Genomic DNA, 18,197 nt, shown 5'->3' on the forward strand with positions numbered 1-18,197 from the left:
TATGTAAAATTAACCAAATGACTGAGGTAAAGGTACACACAAATGGAATTAAATCACGTGCCAAGAAAGGGAAGAGGTTTGATTACTCATTTTTACAAGCACTTCTTAGGGTTTTTCGCATTTTCCCTTTTATGTCCATTTCCAAGATATACTCACAGAAGGCTTGTAATGCAATACAAAACAAAGTGATTGAAAGCAAAACCCCTTCCTGCCTTTTGTTTTACTAAATCTGAATTCTTACATGAAATTATGTATGGTGGGGAGGTGGGAAGAGACGAAAGCATTGAGGAAAAATGGCAGGCTAACCTTGACCAAAAAGGGAAGCCTTGGGGTCCTTGCCCATGAGGTGTCTGAGCTCCACAAATTGTGGGGTGGTATACATTCTCCTGCACAGACCAAACAGGGTGTGTGGCTGCATGTGCACCAAGGGAGAAAATAACTGCCAGGGCAACACGGGAGCCACAAAGAGCTGTACTCGCAATTCTTCTTGTTAATTACTTAAGCATAGAAACATTAACGTTCATGTTAAGCTAAACCGAACAACTGTTGAGAATAATTATTTAAAATGTGAATTTAGAGTTGATTTTGTGGGGGAAACCAGAGACAACAGAAAAGGAATAAAACTTATGCAATGCAGTCATGCAAAAGGCACAGAAAATTGAACCAAAACCCAACCAAACACTGGAGATTTGAGTTCAGGTGTATGTGAAGACTGATTGACCCAGGTTGGTGTATCTTGCTGAGGTCTAATGGGCCAGAACAGCACATGTTGATGTGGAAGTAAGATCCGTCTGTGTATAGAGAATCTCCAGATATGGGCTGAGCTAAGAAGGTTAAATTAAGTTTTCCTAAACCTCTTTTCCCCTGTCAAGGATTCAATGTAGTCTGCATTTCTTAACCAAAGAGTGCCTAGAACGCAGGCAAGAAAAAAAAAAATAGTACAATACAATAATTAAAATTTGAGGTCAAAAGAACCTCTCAATAAATTTACCCATACCCCTACCCAAACTGAGAGCTAAAGCTTATTTTCCAACTCTTTGAAAGTTTGTTCTGCGTTGCTGTTTGGGCTGGTTTTTCTTGACCTCTTATGGTCATAGCGATGAGGAAAGTGTTGATGATATCCTGGAATCAACTTAAGTGGGGCTTAAGAGAGGCCCTGGAGGCATTTCTTTTTCAGGTCTGAAAAGTCTCTGCATTAAACCTCTATATTTCCCCAAATTATATTGCCCCCTTACCTTCTTCCCTGTCAAAGCCACACTTTATCAGCAGTATCACTCGCTTGGGAACTGGCAGCTGAAACCAGAAAAGCAGGAGACTCTAAGCCCCATTAGCTAGAGCAGCCAGACATTTAATAAATATGTCATTCTACCTTTGTTCTGTGATTCTCAACATGTCAGACTTAAGAAAATAGTGGTGGGATGGAATTGTAACATAGACAAGTATGATGTTTGGTACAGATACTGTGGAAGTACAGTGCACCTGGCTTGATTTCTCCTGTAAAATTTCACTTGACTTTGTAAAGTCTGACCTAAAAAACCCAGCATCACTACCAACAGAGCATCAAGAATGCACCATTACACATGCAGAGTTCGATTTTGCAGTTTGGTTTGCACTGCCTGATCTTTAAGAAGAAAATGATAACACTTATTAACTGAGAATTAAAAATGTTGAATAAAAACAAAGATGACAATAAACTCAAAAGAAAAGGAAGAAAAATAGAATAATTTGTCTAAAGCCCCAAGGAATTCATATGAATGTGTCAAATGATTATTTTAAAAATCGTTAACTACATGACTACATGACTTATAAACACTTAAAAAGTGCATGAGTGCTATTGTATGTAAGAAATTAGCATACAATGAATGGCAAAATATATTGTTATATGTAAGAAGTTTGTACCCATCAATGCACTATTTTCACCATCACAAACTTTCATAAGGAAATAATCAGAGATACTCACAGATTCAACATTTAAAAATGATACTTATAATAGAAAAACAATCATAAACTTTTAAAATTCCAAGTTAAAATAGTATGATTATATCTTGTAAACATATAAACATATGCACATATGTTAAACATTGGAAGCACACTAAAGTTAAGGGTACTGATTGCTAGATGATAAATTACACGTTGTTCATTATATTCTTTACACTTTTAAGTATTTAAAAATTTTTTTTAAAGTTTACTTATTTTGAGAGGCAGGGAAGGAGCAGAGAGAGAGAGAGAGACAGAATCCCAAGCAGGTTCCACGTTGTCAGCAAAGGGCCTGACACGGGGCTCAAACTCACAAAGTGTGATATCATAACCTGAGCTGAAATCAAGAGTCAGACGCTTAACCAAGCCACCCAGGCGTCCCTAAAAATTACTTTTTTTTTTAAATTTTTTTTTTTTCTCAATTTTTTTTTTATTTATTTTTGGGACAGAGAGAGACAGAGCATGAACGGGGGAGGGGCAGAGAGAGAGGGAGACACAGAATCGGAAACAGGCTCCAGGCTCCGAGCCATCAGCCCAGAGCCTGACGCGGGGCTCGAACTCACGGACCGCGAGATCGTGACCCGGCTGAAGTCGGACGCTTAACCGACTGCGCCACCCAGGCGCCCCTAAAAATTACTTTTAATGAGCATAAAAAAAATCTATAATCAGAAAACAATGCAAAACAGAAAATGCACCATATAGGTAATGAAAAGACATTTGAGTGGGTTTTAAAGAATATATTCTATTTCTTAATTGGGTGGTTGTTACTTGGGTCTTTGTTTTTATTTTGCTACTGATAATGATTTTTATGATGTACATATATTTTATAGTGTGCTTGAGGCAATTTATAATATTTTTCAGAAAAAATAATTTCATGAAAGTTATCATTCTTTTCTTATTTATGTCCTAAAGTGATTATGAAAATTAATATATTAAGTATTATTTTTATACTATTAACTACTTTTAAAAATAATAAATTATGTAGGCTCTCATTCTAAAAACAAGTTCAGAAGAACAAACAAGAATGCCTACTATTGTCTTCACTAATATTTCACATTGATCACCATTTCAAGCAGATAAATGTAAAAAATGAAAAATAAAAATATTGAAAAGGGGAAAATGTTCATTACCACAAATGCTACTGATATGTATCTTAGAAATTCAAGAGAATCAGTTGAAAACTTCTTAGAAAAGAAAAACTGTATGAAAGTTGAATATGTTGGTTAAAATTCTAATATCATAACATTGATGGCCTCTCTGTATATCAACACTACCCAGTTAGAAAATCTGGTACAAGGTAGCAGACTTCTTGATATTTGAAATTGATCATGACAAACACGGTGCTAATTTATCTGAGTTTCTTGGTTTGCCTTGACTTCTGAGAGAGGAATGGCAAGAAAGCAAATGCAACTGAAATTTTAGCTGCTGGAAAGTCCAGAGACAGGCAAAAAGGCAAGACAATTTTTTAAACATGCAGGTAACAAAAAAAATTTTTGTTCACTTTCAGAAAATCATAAGGCATTTTTCCTTCTTTTACTACCTCTACTGAATTAGTACGCCACACTACATTTGCATTGTGCATTTCTTTACTTATTTCTATATCTTAAAGAAAATTTCAATTACATGCAAAATTAGATCTTCTGGTCTAATAAACATCCATGCACCCATCACCTAGTTTTATAATAATTAAGTCCTGGCCAGTTTTGTTTCTTTTATACCTCTATTTATTTTTCTATGAAATGATTTTGAAACAAATTCCAAATATCATGACATTTTGTTTTTATTTTAGTAAAAGATAAGAACTCTTTTAACATATTCTCCAGACCACTACTCAACTAAAATTAAAATAATCCCTTTATTTCATCAAATATCCAGTTAATTTGTCCTATTGACTCATGTCCTAATTTCTGTAGTAATTTGAGTAAGAATTTAAATAACAAAAATAGCATTACTCAATTGGTTAATAGAGTTCTCATATCTCTTTGAATCTACAGGTGCTCCTCTCTAAACTTTTCATTCTCTTGCAACTTTTTAAAAAAATTTTATTGTAGAGATTGTCAAGTGATTGTATCATGAAGGTGTTATTGGATATGTTCCTCTTCATCTGTGCTTCCTCTAAGCTAACAGGTCTAGAGGTTTGCCCTGACTCAATTTTGATGTTTCGAGAAGGAAAAATATTTCATATTCATAGAGAGTACTATACTCTTCCATCAAAGCATATACAACATCTAGTTATGTCTATTTTTGTGATGTTACCAGCCACTGAGAAATAATGCTTACATCCATGAATTAAGTGTGACAAAAATAGCAATAATCCAGTTCTATTATTTTTCTTCCTGTATTACTTGGAATGCTTGTATGAATAAAAACTTCCCCTAAACTTCTACTTGGTTATCCACTGGTATATTTTTTAATAGAAAAAAGTAGACAATTTTTATTTTTTCCCATCAATTACTTGTTTTTTCAGAATAATAATTTGATTCACGAATGTTTTCCCAAACTGACCAATTGGTTTTCATTTATACTTATAACAATACTTTTCAAACTCTAATGAATTGTGTCTATAATTCTTAATATTCTTAATCTGAGTTAATAGTTGGAAGTTACCATTTCATGTCCTACCCTTTTCCTTTAATATGTTGCAACTGTTTGTCATTATTTATTGAAACCAAGTATCACTATAAAATCTTCACCGAAGTAGATTTAGTAAATCTATCCATGTTGAGTATTTTCACAAGTTTTCAAGATTTAATTATTAAAAGTAATGTTGTAATAAAAGTGATTTAACAAATCCCTTTGGTCATTTCTTATCATTTCTTTAGAATTAATGAGAAGAATCTGTTTCTGAACCAAATAGTATAAGCAATTTACACAAATGTAGTATAAATAGCCACATTTCCCTTAAGAATGTTTGTACTTTTTGAAATTCTTAGCTGTAGTGTCCAGGAATTCCATGCTTCCCAGTACCATGATTATGGTATGATTTTTACATAATGCAAAATGTAATATATGAAAAATCCTATCACATAGTTACTAAAAACTTTGATTACTCAACTAGCTATTTTTTCTCAGTCTTAGGATCTGAGCTCTGATTCTCTTCTGTCCAGAAATGTCTGTAAACATTCAAGACAATTAAGACACATTCAAGTTGTTACTAGAGAAATTTTAGGTTTTCCAGCCCCAAATTTCTTTATGCCACATCATGACATGGCTTTTTGAAGAAATGTTCTCTGTTCCTTCTTGTGTCTTGCCAATGGAGAAGTAGCTATTGGAGGAATTTTCAGGTAGTTCCCAGATCAGATACAGATGGAGAAGGAACAATAACAGAATGTTATTAATCATAGTGGGAATTATCAGCTGGTCTAACAAGTTATGTATTTATTTTATTGGAAAGTATGAATGGTGGACGCCTTTCCCTAGATCTCTGTCAACATACATCTTCGTAATATAAGGTTCTTCTTGCCTGGCTCACTCTAGTTGGGTTACTGATTAATTTAAGGACTGGATCAATCCATTGGTGCTGACACAAAGTGCTCATGAGCTGCAGACAGACAAAAGCCAGAGAAGATTGATTCTTGCTACATATTCTAATCCCCTTTGTAAGCAACTACTCTCTAGCACATTCTATCTGTTATTGTCCCAGTAGAATGCAGATGGCAAAGTCAAATTGGATACTTGAAGAGCATCTAATAAAAAGGTGGTTAGCAAAGGTGTCACAGAGTTTTAGGGAAAACCAGTAAAAAATGGTGTGATATCCCAGGGCTAGTGACAGCAAAGACCTACCATCATTTCCTAAACCTGAGGGAGTTTCCTTTTCTCAGTAATAGGAGTTAGCAGTTCTGAAACTAATTTGCATATATTCTGAGATTGGACAAACAAATAAATATATTCTAAGAATAATGACAACGAGGTGTCTGATGCTTCAGGAAGGGAATTGAACATATGGAAAGGACAATATTAGAAGGAATCCTTCAGTGTTAGATGAGATATGCAGCTACCAAGATAAACTGGTAGACCTTCCCTTGGTCTGTTTGCTGAGAGGTCCCGGAAGCAGCATCACAAGCGAAATGAGCATACCTTAAGCCACGAAGAGGAACCAGAGCTCTAGGAAGAAATGACTGATTCTAGTGCTGGGGCAGTAAAAGTATGAGAGGAGCCTAGAATATTGTGTTGACCCTCAAATGAAAGAATTGGTCAAGGAATGAAGGGACATGTCAAGAGGACATTAGAGCCAACTTGAAGTGCCCTCTATAGTCAAGACTGACAATTTACTTGAAAATATGTGATAGTAGCAGATTATAACCCCATCGAAAAAAACTAAAATGCTTGAGTCCATGCTAACATAAATAGAGAATAAATAAATAAACGGGAGAGAAGGAAAAGGAAGAACCTATCACCCGAACCTAAAGAAAGCCACACAGTGGGAGCTGTGTGACCTTTGATACAAGGATGCAATTCACCAATGGTGACCCACTAGGGAGAGAGCTGGAAGACAAAGAATAGCCCAGTCTCCCCTCTTCTACCCCTCAGGTCTCTTACTGGTGCCTCCCATTGATGGAGCCTTACTGGAAGCTAGAGGTCAAGGAAGCACCTTGATGCAATCTATGCAGGTCATAGTCCTGAAAAATAGAGAGTAGGATTACGGAATGGTTTGTGAACCTGGAGAATTAAAAGGTGACAAGCAGCAAACTCTTTTTGCCACAGAGATTTTTCCAAAATAACAATTTGGTCTTTTTGTTTGTTTTGATGAAACATTTATTGCCGGAAAAGCAGGGCTTCATGAAATTCAAAGCTCTTTACAAGTTGGTCTCAACATATCTTTTTGTATTTTTCCACCACTGTCTTCCTCTCCTTCATAAACTAAACTCTAATAAAATCAGACTGTATGATATCTTTGAAGCCACTCACTCATACCACTGTGGCTTTACCCACCTGTTTTTTTCCCTTGATTGGAGCACTCTCTTATTTCACTTATATATGAGCTTATAAATAAGCTCACTTATTTCACACAAAATTGCCTACAAATTCTTAAAGGTCTAGGTCAAATATAACCTCACTTCTATTCTCTAGAACCATCATTAGGCAAATAGAGTTTCCCTTACTTTCATTAGGCAGATAGAATTGATAAGAACTTTGTGATCCAAGAGCACAAAGCTCCCGAATTTAAAATTGGAATATCTACAAAAATCAACTAGCAATACTATACAGTATTACATCCATTTTTATTTTTTAAATTTATTTTTAAAAGTTTATTCATTTATTTTGAGAGAGAGAGAGAGAGAGAGAGAGAGAGAGAGACAGTATGTGAGCAGGGGAGGGGCAGAGAGAGAGGGAGAGAGAATCCCAACAGGCTCTTGCTCTCCATGCAGAGCCTGATGTGGGGCTTGAGCTCAGAAACCATGAGATCATGACCTGAGCCAAAATCAAGAGTCAGCTGCTTAACCGATTAAGCCACCCAGGCACCCTTACACCTATTTTTTAAAAAAACTCCCACTTAAACTGAGATCTTCTGACAGAAATCTGATTTTCACACTCTTCTTCAGGAACCCCCACATTTAGTATTAATTTTTGAAGAGTCCATTTTCTTTAAAAAGTTCATTTACTTTGAGAGAGAGGAGAGAGAGAGAACACAAGTGGGGAACGGGCAGAGAGAGAGGGTGAGAGAGAATCCCAAGCAGACTCTGCACTATTAGTGCTGAGCCCAAGGTGGGGCTTGATCTCACAAACCATGAGATCATGAGCTAAGCTGAAATCAAGAGTCAAATGCTTAACCAGCTGAGCCACTCAGGCACCTCAAAGAGTTAATTTCTTGTATCATCAGGTACCTTCACCACCACATACCTATTTCAACTATTCCACCAGTTCTTTTATTCATTTAATATGTATTTTTTTTTCTTTTAGAGGGAAGAGAGAGAGAGAAAGATAGAGTGCATGCAAGCTGGGGGTAGGGGCAAAGGGAAATAGAGAATCTTTTTTTATTGTTTTTAATGTTTATTTATTTTTGAGAGCAAGAAAGACAGAAAGAGTGCAAGCAGGGGAGGGGCAGAGAAAGCAGGAGACACAGAATCCAAAGCAAGTTCCAGGTTCTGAGCTGACAGGAGAGAGTCCAATGCGGGGCTTGAACTCACAAACTATGAGATCATGTCCTGAGATGAAGTCAGATGCTTAAACAACTGAGCCACCCAGGCACCCCAAGAGAGAGAGAATACATGCTGAGCATGGAGCCCTAGGCAGGTCTCTATCCCAGGACATTGGGATCATGACCTGAGCTGAAATCAAGAGTAGGATGCTCAACCGAGTCACTGAGGCGTTCCTGTAATATTTTCTTTAAACAAAAAATATCACTGTTAAAAAATATTGACAAAGCACTAAGATACCACAGAAACGTTTAGGAATATCTTGCATATGTGTGTGACACATATTGTACACATATGTAATTACTGATATAAATATAAAAAATATATATACATATACATACATATAAGATTTGTTTGGATTTGATTATGGCATAACATCATATAGGAGGAATAACAGGGCTTCTATGTTCCCTGATCATAAAGCAATGGAGAAGCAGCAAGGTTAAATAACTAGCTCAAGGTCAAATATCTTGCAATGGGTCAAGACAGAATATTCACCGTAGATGCTACTTTCTTTGAAGTTATGCAAACAAAAGATAGAGGAAATGTCAAGATAAAGGGAGATTTTTGTGGAAAGGGTTTTGGGAAAAAGCCAAACCTCCTGGATTTAAAATTGGAATATTTACATTAGACTGTCTTTTCCCTAGAGAAGAACCAGCAAAGATTGTTGATTCTGTTTATAAAAAACGTGGACAATTTTCTCTTGACAGGTCTTCTTTCTTTCTTTCTTTCAGGTCATGAGTAAATGTCCCTTTTCTGCATAAGGAATGCCATCCTGCTAGCCTAAGGAGATTAATGCATGTCCTAAATGAGAGTGATCTACTTTTTCCTCACTGACCAGCCCTAGCTGCGGGAAATGAATTGTGGCTAATTTTATGAACAAGAGAAATTGTTGCTCTGACTAGAATTACTGGATTGGAGATTTGTTCATGTTAACTCCTTGGTGATTGCTACTACAAGAAGTGTTTTATTTGGCAATGTTTGTTGTAGGAAACAAAGAATCTAAAGCTGGTTCCAAGATAAGGACAGTTTATTATGAATATCTACATGAAAGACTTGAATTTTATAAAAATTTAAGAACAGAAACATTACAGAAGGGATCTAAATACTTGGAACTGGAGGGTGAGTCTACACATGGGATAGCTCCCAGGTACTTTTAGTAACAGAAATCACGACGTTTCCATTAAGTAATTGGCTATGAAAATGAACACAGTTATCCCCTATCAGTGTTTCTAGTCTGACAATAACTCCTGTATTTTCAGGGTTTCTTAACTTAAAATCTTCATGAATCAGACCTGCTGGGCTAGAGTTGTGCTTCTTAAAATGCAATACAAATATGAGTCATCTGGGAATCATGGTAAAATGCATATTGATTCAGGAGGTCTTAGATAGAGTCTGAGAGTTTGCATTTCTAATAAGCTACCTGGTAATGCCAAAGATGGTTGTCCATAGACCCTGATTTTGTGGCTAAAAGTAGAGTATCTTACCAAGTTAGGCAGTAGGTGTACTAAGTCAGTTTAATGGCTTGATTGTCCTTAGGTCATGTGCCCATCATTGGTCCAATCACCTGCAGCCAGAGTTTGGGAACAGATTCCTTATAGTATCGAATAAATAGGGGTTATGAGAGGGAAAGTTCACTAAAGACAGGCCTGAGACTGGATTGGCATTCCAGTTATGCCTCCTATAAGCAGTTATTTTCCACTGAGTATTGGTTTTAGTTCAGTATCTTTTTCTACTGGCAATCACTGAAGATCAAAGGAGAGTCAGACACTCAGAGTCTCTGTACTCACCATATTATCTCCTCCTTTAATTCTAAAACATTTAGAAATAACTTCATTTTCCTATAGCCTACTGGATAGTGGGGATAATTGTATTTACCAGTAATTTCATTAAAAATGTGTCCCTCTTTTTAAAAGCAACAACTTTGGTAATTGATATATTTTAGCAAAAACTGTGGTCTCAAACATTTTTTCTACATATTGTGGAAAAATCTAGAAGCTGGAATATTTAATGCAGATTCTCCATCCTGAAACAGGAATGATCGTCCTAAAATGTACATTTCATCTGATCACAGTCACTGATGATTCACTTCCAGGATAAAGACCAATCTCTTCAGGGGTCTTCAAAATCTGATCTCAATTTATCCTCCTCTATCATCTGCCACAATTTCTGCCACATGTTATACCTATGTCCTTCCTGTGTCATACTCAATTGTTTGACATTACCTATTTCAGAGAACCTTCTAGACTCCGTGACTTTATGCCAAGTCTGTCTTCCTAAAATGTGGTTCCGTATATATTTGCAGCTCATATTTCTGCTCATCCATTGGTTATTCTACCCAGAAATAATTATACCATTCTCTGTTTCAACAGCTATCAGTAGTTACCCTAAAATAGTTCTTAGCACAGTATATTTACTTATGCATTTGCCTAGTATAAATTAAATACTGTGTCTCCATAGATGAGCACAGTACTCAGTAGCCACTAAGCAAATTTTAAATATTTATTAGATGAGTGAAGAGAATGAAGGAATCACCACTTGATCTGAAGAGGCAGAGTTGGAAAGGCAGGGGTGGAAGGAGTTGTGGGGAAAGTGGGGGGAAGAACAAAGCAGATAACCTAGAGGCAAGCCATAGATCCGCCACAGGCTCTGTATACCCAGGGGCTGGACTCACACAGGCATTGCTGCCATTTGCTTCTCACTTGACTGTATGCTAGGTCTGTTTGCTCTCAGCAAATTGGAATGATTTTTAAATCCCGAGTTCACAGCTACTGAATATTTACTTCTCCTAAGTGAAACCATTCTTTTATTTCCTCATCATTCAGGATTCTGGAGCTACAACAGCAGCTGAATTGAAGATCAACACCAAAAGGTGACTCATTGGAACAGTAGGGAAAGTAAATCAAATATCAAATAAAGTCAATTCCTTTACTCTCCCAATCTGATTATTGTTCCTTTGAAGATAAAAATATTTAATCCATCCTAGAGGTTTGGAATCCACGGGCCCTTGCCACTGAAGAGCTTTATTGGAATATGTTAGATATGCTCATCTTAACACTTTATAGTGTTTGCCTGGAGAGCATTTATGCTCATGAGGTCATTTGGCTGAGCTTTATTGGCTTATATTTATTCCAGAGAAAAGAAATTTCTTTTCCTTTGCAGAAGTAACTAAGTGCTTTCCTGTCTTCTCATGCCACCCTTGATTTTAAGTGATTACCATTTAAACCATCTGACCCAGAGATTTTTGTATCTATATGCTTCCTTTTTGCACCAGAGGGCATGATGTAAATGCATTTACTATGTAACCTGTAGTCTATTATAAAGAATGGTTTATTCTAGTCAGCTCAAAGAAATGCTAATAGATATTAGGACTTAAAAGCAGGACGTGAGGAGAGAGAAGAGAGATTATTTCAACAGAACCATCTCCACATTCCCACAAAAAAAAAAAAAAAAATTAAAGCAAAAGAGAAGGAGAGAGAGAGAGTCAGGGGAGCATAGGGGTCCCCAGGGGAAGCATACTAGTCCAATCTCTGCGGTCTCTCCCAGGTCTGGGCAGAGTGGCTGGCCTGACATCTACGGCCACCCTACCTCTCGTCTCCCTGGTGGCTCCATGGCTTTAACTCCGTGGTTATTTTAGAGGCAATGTTTTTGAAGGCCATGGAAGTGCTAGATATCCACATAAGTGGAAAGCTTTGAGAGACCTTTGTGGCACTTTGCATGCCTCCATCTTCCCCTCCATGTAGTCCTTGTGGCCCTGGGAGCTGTGAATGCCGAGCAGCCTGCCTTTTTCCTTTAGCTGGCAGGGTAGCTGTTTGCATCCAAGACCTTACAGATGTCCCAACAGACTCCATGGAGCTTGTGATCTTCATACTCCATGTAAAGTACAGTGAGCACTACCTGGCCTTTAGAAATTATTTTATCATTGCCTCTGCTGCCCACCACATGAGGTTTCAGCCTCTCCACTAGGTCTTTACTTTCAGGCTCATTCAGGTTCCTGAATATGCCTGAAACACTGATGTCTCTGTAAACTTGAAACTGAACTTGCCGAAGCAGTTACCGCTAGTTCCCTGGTAGCCCTGACTGTTGCCCTATGGAGAATCTGAGTTCTTCCCACAGGGCAAATGCTGCTGGTTATGAACATGTCAGAGCTGCTTGGTGTGGAAGGAGTTTCCTGTCTGGGGCTCTAGCAACTGTTGCTGATATGTGGGCAGAGCAGGAAGGCACAGGGACATGCTGACAGGGCTGTGCTAAGGCACTCCACCATTAATATCTGTGTGGAGCACAAGAAGCCTGACTGGGCTGTACCAAGGCTGTCACAGGTTTCTAGGATAGGTGGGGACAAGTCTGGCCAACTGTAGCAGAAGCAGAAGCCATGGAAGCCCCAGACCCTGGCAGAGTCACTTTGCATTCGGGATAGAGGCCTGGCCAAGGATAGCACTGGGCAAAAGTGGGGAACTCATGCTTTGATTTGTGCTGGTGGAAGGGTTCCTATTTGTGAATGGAACAGGAGTGATCTTCTTCTTCAGAACAAGGAGGGAGGGAGGTAGCAGGCACACTCCTGGCCTCTCTTCTTTTTTTTTTATAATTTTATTTTTTATTTTTTTTTAAATTTACATACAGGCGTACTGATGCATAGGGGCACTTGTACCCCAATGTTTATAGCAGCACTCTCAACAATAGCCAAATTATGGAAAGAGTCCATCAACTGATGAATGGATAAAGAAATTGTGGTTTATATATACAATGGAGTACTACGTGGCAATGAGAAAGAATGAAATATGGCCCTTTGTAGCAATGTGGATGGAACTGGAGAGTGTGATGCTAAGTGAAATAAGCCATACAGAGAAAGACAGATACCATATGTTTCCACTCTTATGTGGATCCTGAGAAACTTAACAGAAACCCATGGGGAAGGGGAAGGAAAAAAAAAAAAAGAGGTTAGAGTGGGAGAGAGCCAAAGCATAAGAGACTCTTAAAAACTGAGAACAAACTGAGGGTTGATGGCGGGTGGGAGAGAGGGGAGGGTGGGTGATGAGTATTGAGGAGGGCATCTTTTGGGATGAGCACTGGGTGCTGTATGGAAACCAATTTGACAATAAATTTCATATATTAAAAAAAATAAAAGGGGCGCCTGGGTGGCGCAGTCGGTTAAGCGTCCGACTTCAGCCAGGTCACGATCTTGCGGTCTGTGAGTTCGAGCCCCGCGTCGGGCTCTGGGCTGATGGCTCGGAGCCTGGAGCCTGTTTCCGATTCTGTGTCTCCCTCTCTCTCTGCCCCTCCCCCGCTCATGCTCTGTCTCTCTCTGTCCCAAAAAAAAATAAATAAAAAACGTTGAAAAAAAAAAAATTAAAAAATAAAATAAAATAAAAAAATAAAATGAAATTTACATCCAAATTAGTTAGCATAGAGTGCAATAATGATTTCAGGAGTAGATTCCTTAATGCCCTTTCCCATTTAGCCTATCCCCCTTCCCATAATCCCTCCAGTAACCCTCAGTTTGTTCTCCATATTTATGAATCTCTTCTGTTTTGTTCCCCTCCCTGTTTTTATATTATTTTTGTTTCCCTTCCTTCATGTTCATCTGTTTTGTCTCTTAAAGTCCTCATATGAGTGAAGTTATATGGTATTTGTCTTTCTCTAATTTCACTTAGCATAATACCCTCCAGTTCCATCCACATAGTTGCAAATGGCAAGATTTCATTTTGATTGCCGAGTAATACTCCATTGTGTATATATATATACCACATCTTCTTTATCCATTCATCCATTGATGGACATTTGGGCTCTTTCCATACTTTGGCTATTGTTGGTAGTGCTGCTATAAACATGGGGGTGCACGTGTCCCTTTGAAACAGCACACCTGTATCCCTTGGATAAATGCCTAGTAGTGCAATTGCTGGGTCGTGGGGTAGTTCTATTTTTAGTTTTTGAGGAACCTCCATACTGTTTTCCAGAGTGGCTGCACCAGCTTGCATTCCCACCAACAATGCAAAAGATATCCTCTTTCTCCGCATCCTTGCCAACATCTGTTGTTGCCTGAGTTGTTAATGTTAGCCATTCTGACAGGTGTAAGGTCATATCTCCTTGTGGTTTTGATTTGTATTTCCCTGATGATGTGTGATGGGCATTTTTTCATGTGCCAGTTGGCCATCTGGATGTCTTCCTTGGAGAAGTGTCTATTTATGTCTTTTGCCCATTTCTTCACTGGATTATTTGTTTTTTGGGTGTTGAGTTTGATAAGTTCTTTACAGATTTTGGATACTAACCCTTTATCTGATATGTCATTTGCAAATACCTTCTGCCATTCTGTCGGTTGTCCTGGCCTCTCTTCTGATTCCTAGGCCTCCTTCTAATACCCTGAGCATTCTGAGAATTAGAGATGGGAATGGCAGGAACAGCATGATCTCTGAAAGCCCACTGGCTGAGGTTGGCAAAGAGGCTATACTATATAACGTGGGATGGGGAAGGAGTGTTAAAGACTGGGGCTTTACAGTGATTGTGCAGCCCTCCAGCTCTGATCCCTTGTGTACAAGGAGTGGATAAGTGATCACCACCTCATAAGTCTGGCCCATCAGTGAATCCTGATCTCTTTCTTTACTTAACCTACTGACAGCATCAACTCAGTCCTCTAGGGGTCATTATAGTCAGACAGTAGCTCCAGACAGGCTTTAGTTCATCTTCATGAACTACGCCCTCCATAAGATTTGTCTGAGAATAGTTCTGTGGCAGCAAAAGAGGAACTGCTACAGAGAATATCCAGGTGGTTGCCAAAGGTGAATTTGTTGCTAAAGTTAGTCTACACACTTGATATTCATGTCAGCATCCAAGAGCAGGTGCCCTTAAGTCTTTATAAACAATCCACTTCTGGTGGCAGTACTACACAGCAGACACTTCCTAATGTAATTTGCTTGAGGACTTTTTCCTTTCATAAGCTATCTCCTCGATGTTAATTCTGACTCTGAAGATACTTCATTCTGTGGGTATACTGTACTGTATTTATCCATCCATTGATGGACATTTGGTTTATTTTCACCTTTTGGCTATTTTGAATAATGCTACTATAATTATCCTAGCACAGGTTTCTGTGGGAGCATATGTTCAGATTTCTCCCAGGTATACACCTAAGAGTAGAATTACTGGATCATATGGTAACTCTGTGTTTAAGCTTTTGAGAAACTACCAGACTGTTTTCTAAGGCAGCTGAACCATTTTACATTCCCTCAAGAAGTGTGAGTGTTCCAAATTTTCCACATCCTTGGCAACACTTGTTATTATCTGACTTTTGGATCCAAGCTATCTTAGTGTAAAATAACATCCAATTGGGGATGTGATTCACTCTTCTATAATGACTAATGATGTCAAGCATTTTTTCATGTGCATGTTGGCCATTTGCACCTCTTCCTTGGAGAAATGTCTATTCGGATCCTTTGCCCACTTTTTAATAGGGTTATTTGTCTTTTTATTATTGAATTATAAGAGTTCTTTATATATTCTGAATACAAGCTCCTTAACAGATACAAGATTTGTCAATAGTTTCTCCCATTCTGTTTTTACTTTTTTGATGATGTCTTTTAAACAATAAGAATTTAATTTTGGTCAATTCCAATGAACACCCCCCCCCCGCCCCAATTTGGCTTCATCTAATTTGGTATTATGTCTAAGAACACCTTGTTAAACCCAAAGCAATCAATGCTTACCTCTCTGTTCTCTTTTAACAATTGTTAGTTTAACCTCTTACATTCAGATTTTTGATACTTTTTGAGGTAAGTTAAGTATATGGTGTGAGACAGGATTCTAACTTCATTTTTTTTTTACATGTGGTTATGCAATTGTCTAGGCATCCTTTGTTTAAATAATTATTCTCTTCTCCACCTTATGGTCTTTGGCATCCCTGTAAAAAGTCAGTTGATCATAGATGTATGGGTTTATTTTTGGACTTTCAAATTAATTCCATTGATCTGTATGTTTACCCTTGTGCCTGTACCACACTGTTTTTGATTATTATTGCTTTGTATAAGTTTTGAGGACAGGAAGTGGGAGTCCCCTACTCTCTACTTCTTTTTCAAGATTCTTTTGATTAGTCTGGGCCTCTTAAAATTTCATATGAATTTTAAAAACAGCTTTTCAGGGCCGCCTGGGTGGCTTAGTCAGTTAAGTGTCCAACCTTGGCACAGATCATGATCTCACAGTTCATGGATTTGAGCCCCGTGTGGGACTCTGTGCTGACAGCTCAGAACCTGGAGCTTGCTTCAGATTCTGTGTCTCCCCCAACTCTCCCTCTGCCCCTCCCCAGCTTATGCTTTCTTTCAAAAATAAATAAACATTAAAAATTTTTAAAAAATACTAAAAAGAGCTTTTCAATTTATATAAGCAAATCAGCTGAGATTCTGATAGAGATTATATCTGAAACTGTAGATCAGTTGAGGAATATTTCATCTTAATATTAAATTTTCTAATTCATGAACATGGGATATTATCCCATTTATTTAGATCTTAATTTCTTTTAACAATATTTTGTAGGTTTAGAATATAAGTTTTGCACTATTTTTTTAAAAGTTAATTGTAAGTATTTTATTCTTTTGGATGCTATTATAATTGAAAATTTTTCTTAATTCCATTTTCAGATTGTTCATTGCCAGTGTATGGAAATACAATGTATTTTTGTACATTGTTCTCATACCCTTGTTTTATTCTTGATCTAAGGGGGAAAACCATATATCTTTCACTATGAAATATGTTGCTAGACTTTTGTAGATGCCCTATATCAGATTGATAAAGGTTCCCTCTATTTCTAGTTTGTTGAGGGTCATTTTTTTAATGGTTATTTATTTTTGGGAGAGAGATAGAGAGAGTGTGAGTGCAGGAGGGTCCAAGAGAGGGGGACACAGAATCTGAAGCAGGCTCCATGTTTCCGAGCTATGAGCATAGAGCCCAGTGTGGGGCTCAAACTCACAAACAGTGAGATCATGACCTGAGCTGAAATGGGCCGCTTAACCCACTGAGCCACCCAGATGCTCCTGTTTGAGTTGAGAGTCATTTTATTATGAAAAAGTACTGAGTTACATCAAGTAATTTTCCTGCATTTTTGAGATGATCATGTTTGTTTTATTCTACTGATATGATAATTTGTAGTGATTGATTTTTGGATCTTAAACCAACCTTTCCTTCCTGGCATAAACTTCCACTTGGTCATAGAGTCTAATTCTTTTATCTGTTACTAGAATCAATTTGTCTGTATTTTGTTGAAGCTTTTACATTCATATTCATAAGAAATAATGGTCTGTAATTTTATTTTTTAGTTATATCTTTATTTAGTTTTGGTACAAGTGCGATAATGGCCTTATAAAATGAGTTGGTAGATTTTCAGGGTGGCAGTATCATAGACTAAGAGGTTTATTCAAGGTGTGATTATTGCTAATTGAAATTAAGTAGAAAGTGTTTACTTCTATATTTTTTGAAGCATTTTTGAAGAACTGTCATTAATCCTTCTTAAAATGTTTTGGATAATAGAATTCATTAGTGAAGCTATCTGGGTTTAGGCTTTTCTTTGTGGGTAGTTTTTGATTACTAAACTAATCTCTTCAGTTGTTACAGATTTATTTAGAGGTCTTTTTATTCTTAAGTCAATTAAGGTGATTTGTGTCCTTCTAGGAATTTGTCCATTTCACCTAACATATCTAATTTATTGGCATACAATTTTTTATATTTTTGGTTTATAGTACTTTTTTTATTTTTGTAAGTTTAGTAGTAGTGTCCTTTCATTTCGTATTCCAAGTATTAGAATGTTTCTTTTTTTCTTAGTCTAAATAAAGGTTTATCAATTTTGATGCTTTTCTCAAAGAACCAGTTTTTGGTTTCATTGATATTCTCTGTTGTTTTTACATTTTCCATTTCAAATATTTCAACTCTCTTATTCTCCTCCTTCTGTCTACTTTACAGTTTGTTCTTCTTTACCCTGATATTATTGATGTGATACCTTCTTTCTTAATATACACATTTATAGCTACACATTTCCTTCTAAGCACTGATTTAGCTGTATCTCATACATTGTAGCATGCTGTCTGTTCATTTTCTCTAATCTCA

General features: G+C 37.3%; 1 protein-coding gene across 3 annotated transcripts in view; it reads right to left on the reverse strand.

Moving 5' to 3' along the window:
• Nucleotides 1–18,197, reverse strand: part of LOC131492922 (uncharacterized) — a 534,086-nt gene that overhangs the window by 285,150 nt on the left and 230,739 nt on the right. For 2 of the 3 annotated variants that reach the window (XM_058696867.1, XM_058696868.1), the window contains exon 2: nt 1,236–1,293. The exons of the other annotated variant lie outside the window; for it this stretch is intronic. In XM_058696867.1, the coding sequence (XP_058552850.1) occupies nt 1,236–1,293 (58 nt within the window). The remainder of the gene's footprint in view (nt 1–1,235; nt 1,294–18,197) is intronic. 3 annotated transcript variants of the gene reach the window in all.

Source organism: Neofelis nebulosa, chromosome 13 (assembly GCF_028018385.1).
Source record: "Neofelis nebulosa isolate mNeoNeb1 chromosome 13, mNeoNeb1.pri, whole genome shotgun sequence".
NCBI classification, from domain to species: Eukaryota; Metazoa; Chordata; class Mammalia; order Carnivora; family Felidae; genus Neofelis; species Neofelis nebulosa.